We start from the raw sequence: 6,391 nt of genomic DNA, 5'->3' as shown, positions 1-6,391 counted from the left end.
ACGTAAGACGTTACGTAAGACGTAACGTAAGACGTAACGTAAGACGTAACGTAAGACTTAACGTAAGACGTAACGTAAGACGTAACGTAAGACGTACGTAGACGTTACGTAGAAATTTCTACGAACAAAATTTTTGCATTTAGAGTGTACATTATTTTCTGACTTATTGCCTGTGGTACGTAATATCATCAGCTGCACCAGATGTCAGATTCGGGATAGTAGTAAAACGTGCTGTTAGCTGACTGTTAGTTCCCAAAACTATGAAGTTTAGCTAACAAAACTATTGACTTAGCTAGCCCATGCAATAATGTTCGCTAAGCCGCTGCCAGGGAAATAATCGTTGCCATAGCTAATGTTTCGCTGCAACAACAAAATTATTTTTTTCCGTGTATTGAATCTAGTTTTGTCCCCTTTTAGCGAACCGCTTTTTGCTTTGTTATGGTTCCCCTGACCACTATGTTTTGCTAAGCTCTGCCACTCTGGGCAAGGCCTACGTATGGCATTGTAACCTACTTTAAAGCACACTAACTGAAAATTAAAGCTATATCATCTGCTCCCACGTTAGCGCAAGCTTAGGTTATTTTTCTATTTTGTTGCAAACTGGCTTCAGCCAGGGTTCGAGAGGGGAAGCCAATAGAGGGTAGGGGAGGAGGATTGCTCCATAATAAAAAGGGAAGTCTCGTTCTCCGAGAGATAAGTGTGATTTGACAAGCAGTTCGTGAGTGTTGAGAGAATCTTTTGGCGCCAATAGTAGTGAAAGTGACCGGATCGGATAGGAATTGTTTAGTGCTGTGCTTTTAAGTTTGCAGTATTAATATAAATTTATATTGTATATTGCAAGTGTTGTCTGGTCTACTGCACCATGCGGAAGTCAAGTAGTTCTAATCGTCGTAGTGGTGGAAATGGCCCTTCTCCTCATGCTGCCCAAGGTAGCTCTGGTTCTCATAATCAGATTTATGGGTTCTACGACGGTTCACATAATTTTTTTCACACAATGTCCTTTTGCCGAAAAACATTTGACATAACCCCTTTAACACAATTTTTAAAACATAAATACTGTTACACATAAGTTTACTTTTCACATATAGTACTGTTTTGCATACATTTCTTTTTACATTTTCCCCTGTGTGTGAACTCATTTATTCTGGCAGTCCCCATCGAATGTTTTGTGTCTTCGGCCCGCTCTTCTGCTTTGAAAAAGATCTCGAGTGGGCTTATACAATAGGCCTGGTGTCTGAATGTCGAACTTGGTATTGTGGCTTATGGGTCACACGTGGGCACGGAAACGCCTTGTGCAAATCCTGGCCAACTATTTTAAGTGGGTGAAATGAGTTACCGGGTGTAACTGTGAATGCGCAGCAGTGTTGCGGGTTTGACAACCCAATCCGCCCGTAAAGCACCATGGACCCTGCAGCTCTGGCAGGTATAATCCCTCAACAACTTCATTTTTCTTAAATCTAAATTAGGTGGTAGAAACGTATGCAAAACGACGCTTCAGACGAAACTGAAATTGTGTCAAAGTGCCGTCTAGACAAAACGGAAATTATGCGAGAAAAATTGTGTGAACTGGATTGTGTGAAATGGCATAAGGTAAAAAACCATTGTGTCAAAAAAATTATGTGAACCGTCGTGTTACCGATTTATGCTTTGTTGAGTGGTTGTCCGGGACCTACGAGGGCACCTTCACCGAAAACGACAAGCTCGAGTGGATAAGGGGCTATGATGGTGATGAAGAGCTCGATGAGTCGTACGTCATTGAGTGGCGTGTGCCACCCATGCCAGCGAAGGGTGATTGGACCGTCTACGACGGCAAGATTCACTTTGTTAGCGGTATGTTGTTCAATCCAACCATTTGGTACCTGTAAACAGCTAAATAAGAATCAAATGGGCCTTCTTTACCAGTGAAGAGCTTGTTCACTATTTTTATTTAGTCACTTCCACTGTCCTAATCTAAGCAATGTGTCATGTTTATTTCATTGTCTGTCATTTCTAATTACAGATGATCTTGCGTTCCTCAAGAATAGACGTGAGGAACTTGAAGAATGTCGCAATGCTGGCAATAAATCTCCACAAAATGTCAATGTATCTTCCCCCGGTAAGCAGTCTCCTCTCTCATATGATGTCTATTTTAGTTTTGGATGCCTGATTATTCATTTCGTTTCTTTGTAGATTGGAAGAATCTTGTTGACGATGCTGTGAAGAAGGCTCTGGCTGCCCATAGTACACCCAAGACATCGCGTTCAACCACCAGCCGCACACCATGTGAACCTGAGAAGGTATTTATTTTTGATTGTAGATGTCATATTATAAACTAAATGACTGTTTCATAATTATGTTAATTTTTTGATTCTTTATCGATTTTAGGTTGTTGTTGGGAAGTCTTTAGTGCTGACTAAAGTGACGCATACACTTGCAAGGAATGCCCCATCTCCCGGGCGTTTGAAAGGCTTACTCCTGAGACAAAGTTTCTCAAGACGTCGCCTAATTCGGTCCACATATGCTGGACAACAGAGGACCAGGAAAGTTGCTGACAAGTCAGTGACAATCCAGTGAAATACCAAAAAATGGCAGACAGTCACAGTAAGTAGTTTTGTATTCAATTTGAATTTATATTTTTGATTATTTTGTTCCTTTCTCCTCATTAAATTTTACTAATTGTTTTCCATTTCTTGAAGGTTTTGTACTTGAGCGATTCCCACACATATCGCAATCAAACTTCGGAGCAACTGTGAATTCGTTTCTTGGTGAAAGACCAAATCGCAAACGTGACATAGAGGTAAGTGTCTTCATCTCGTATGAATACTTGAATATATAATACAATATTTTTTGGTTCTTTTACAGTATGCTCAAGAAAGTGAGTCTGATGTCAGTGATGGAGAGGAACATTGAATGTTTTGAGTGAGGAAATGACCTTCTTACTATGACTTGATTTTTATTAAATTAACATGAAGTATTTAAATTTGTTCTATTCATTGTTCACAACCTGTCTCAAACATTACACAAGGGGACTTCGGCTACAAAACAAATCTTCCTGTCTTGTCTAATAACCTAATAGCTGTTGAGCTGCACAAATAGAGGCCCGCACAACACCACAAAATACCAAACTGACACTTCTCAAACAGTAAAACACACAGTCCACAATTTCAAAATGGCATGGTTTTCCTTAAACAAAACATTAAGATTTAAATTCAGTAGTTTGTTAAGGAAATATAACCTCATTTGGTTTTACTCACCGAAGTTTCAGCATACATTCGTTGTTTAGATTGGCTTAGCGAGTCCCATAATTGAGCGTCAGAAACCTTTTCTCCCCTCGAACTCTGTGACACAATGGCTGCATAACCAAGGAAACGTATTAAGTTGATTTAGAAATTAAAACACAACACATATGCTAGCCATGCAATTAAATAAACTGCAAGAAATAAGATCCTTAATCAGGTAAGGGACACGGTTTAGTTCCTGAGCATAAATAATTAAATTAAAAAAAATTTAAACAATGATTTGGATTGAAGATGGTATTTAATACCTTGGCGTTCAAGGTTCCAAAACGAATTGTAAAATAGTAAGTCAGCACCAACCTTTAGCCCATTTCGAACAACCATGTGTGAAAAGTCGATGTTCACGACAGGTAACAGACTCCGAAAGCTGCACGAAGAAGTTCTTGTCAGCATGAACACAAAAATCCGAGTGAATAAATATGCAAGTTAAGTTTTTAATTCTCAAATGTTATAAGAAATGTACGATCATTTCACAGAAAGCAGAGGTTAATAGGAGCCGAACAAAAGAGAAAAGTAAATAAACAAGATGGCGGTGGTGACGGCTCCAACACGAGCAGTTACAGGAAGGCTGAGCTCTACAGCTGTTGCTCCGTCTGCTAGAGCTAATTGTTTCTCTGTCAACTCAAATGTGTACCTAGTACACATTAAATAAAGTGTACATGGCATGTATGCTTTGAATAATGTGTACATGCGAATGTACACATTTATAAATGTGTACATAGGCATGTACACATTAAAAGATGTGTACATGTGCATGTACACATTAATAAATGTGTACATGGGCATGTACACATTTATAAATGTGTACATAGCCATGTACTGTACACATTAATTAAAGCATACATGCCATGTACACTTGCTTTAATGTGTATCATGTACACATTTGAATTGACAGAGTATACCTTGTGCCTTGTGCGTTGTGTAAGTTGAAAAGGTTTGCATCACTTGGTGACAACAGCATGTTTCATCTGAAGCGTTAAGTAATCTAATTGCATTCTTCGAATTCTTATCAGATGGAGACGACAAATTCCGAATACAAAATTATTACAATTTGTCACAGTACAAAAATATTTATTAACCAATGTTTATTTGCTTCCAGGCTCAATCAAAACAAACAGACCTAGTTTGTACAAGTAACAATACGCTGATTATGCAATGTTACTGGGTGGAATTTATAGAAGATGACGGAAATGTTACTGGTGCTTGTTTTTTTAAGTTACATTTTAACTAAAGAAAGGAAGACTGTATATACTATGGAGCATGACTAGAGGACAATAAAAATGCTTTCAAACAGAACTTATAAGTGTGTTATTGATGGAGGGAGCAGTACATTTTGTTATATTTTTATGTAAGTCTTTGAAGAGAGGTGCAAATAGGAGTTTGCAAAATTTTATTCCTGCAAAAGGCAGTCCTGTTAAACTACACACCATACTGTATCTAAGCTAGTCTTGTGCCTTCTTTTTAACCAAAGTAATTTTGACACTTAAAATTCAGTCTTCCCATAGAAAAAGATACATTGTTTTTGTTAGTAAAACTTCAAGAAACATTAGAATTTTACAACTAGAAGACTGCACTCAACTAATAGTGCAAACTGTCTACAACTGTCTAGGCTGCTGACATCCCAGCTGACAGGAAAGTGTCAGTAAAACTGGAAGAAAACTATAGTTGTCTCAAATAACTTGTAGTTTTACTGCAGTTTACACTACAGAAACAAATAAGTTAATTGTAGTTATGCTGAAGAATTTTGCATTTTAAATGAAGTCATGACTAGAATTTTCTTGAAGAAAGACTTGATATTTTCATATGTTAAACTCAAAATTGAAGTTCAATTAAAAGCAACACATCCGATGCAGTTAAAACTGTAAATCCTTCCACCCGGGTCAATTTTTCAGCCACGGAAACTTAAGTAAAAATTCACTCCGTCTCTCCCCATAGTCGAACAGCAGCTCCTGCCCGGGCTCGATGTCGCGCAGCGCCTCGAACACAATGATTGGCCCCGGCAGCGCTCGGGGGATGACGTTTGGAGTGGAGCGGCTGTGGTTAACAAGGCGCCCAAGGTCGCCAGTTTCAGCGGAAGCATCGATACTGCATACAGACAGAGTCGCCGTGATTTAGTCCGGTTGTAAATGCCTACAGAGCTGCGTAATGAAATGTCAGTTTCGAAGTGATGATTCAGAGCAGGTTGGTGAAATTACAAAAGGATTCATTAAGTTGTACAGCTCTGTAAACTCTGGTATAATAGAAAATCGAGAAGAATATTAATTAATATAAAGATAAATGGGATGACAATTTTTTTTGATTTTAGTCTAGCATATTTTTCTCATTCGTATCGACCTGAAAGGCCTTTGCCTTTAGCTAGTAAAGCTATTAAGAAGAAGAGCGGCCGAAAAATGAACACATGGCGAGCGACTCAACAGTTGTCGGAGTAGGGGGCAGTGCAGGTACATCGGGGAGACGCTGTTCTTATCCGACCATACATAGTTCGGAATGGAAATTTAAGAAATTTAATGGGTATTTGGCATGTGAAAGAAAAGTTTTAGTTACCCGATCAATGCGCCATCTGGTGGCAAAAAGTGGAAATGCGCTTGTCGTGAAATGTCAAAACAATTGTGAATTTTCAGCCCAAACATGAAATTTCTTTACAATTCTAAAAATTCAGTTGATTAAAGGTTTGAAATTTAAAAACATTTTTAACAGTGGACTTTGTAACTTTTTCAGTGGTCGAGCTTATCTTGTTCGCAGCACAGCTTTTACTATTTTGTGATTTCTATAAGGCATGGAACTAACGTTTCAGCAAACACTGTATTACCTACTACTTACAGGCAGCTTTTGAGAACTGTACGGCTAACTTTCTCTTCCGTTACAAGTCGACGCGCCCTAACGAAAGAGTCCGATCTGCTTTGCTGCTGAACTAAAAGAGTTCGATCTGCTTTGCAGCGAAACCAAAAGAGTCCGATCTGCTTTGCTGCCAAACCAAAAGAGTTCGATCTGCTTTTCGGCGATGGAACGTCAGGCATCTTTGGAGGGCTATAACTCCTCGGATATTTTGAATTTACGCAAAATAAAAAGACTTGCTTGTTACCCTGTCCTTTACGAATGTGTACACCCTAAAATAT

At 38.7% G+C, this 6,391-nt stretch overlaps 1 protein-coding gene across 1 annotated transcript in view; it reads right to left on the bottom strand.

Moving 5' to 3' along the window:
- Positions 1-4,325: 4,325 nt before the first annotated feature.
- Positions 4,326-6,391, bottom strand: part of LOC127749470 (N-lysine methyltransferase KMT5A-like) — a 54,503-nt gene continuing 52,437 nt past the window's right edge. Inside the window, exon 4 of the mRNA XM_052267695.1 lies at positions 4,326-5,360. Within this exon, the coding sequence (XP_052123655.1) occupies positions 5,156-5,360 (205 nt within the window). The 3' untranslated portion in view covers positions 4,326-5,155. The remainder of the gene's footprint in view (positions 5,361-6,391) is intronic.

The sequence above is a fragment of the Frankliniella occidentalis genome, unplaced genomic scaffold, assembly GCF_000697945.3.
Source record: "Frankliniella occidentalis isolate FOCC.00 unplaced genomic scaffold, Focc_3.1 Scaffold57, whole genome shotgun sequence".
Classification (NCBI taxonomy): domain Eukaryota; kingdom Metazoa; phylum Arthropoda; class Insecta; order Thysanoptera; family Thripidae; genus Frankliniella; species Frankliniella occidentalis.
The sequence above is the reverse complement of the archived record's forward strand: the minus strand, read 5'-3'. Positions and strand labels throughout refer to the sequence as shown.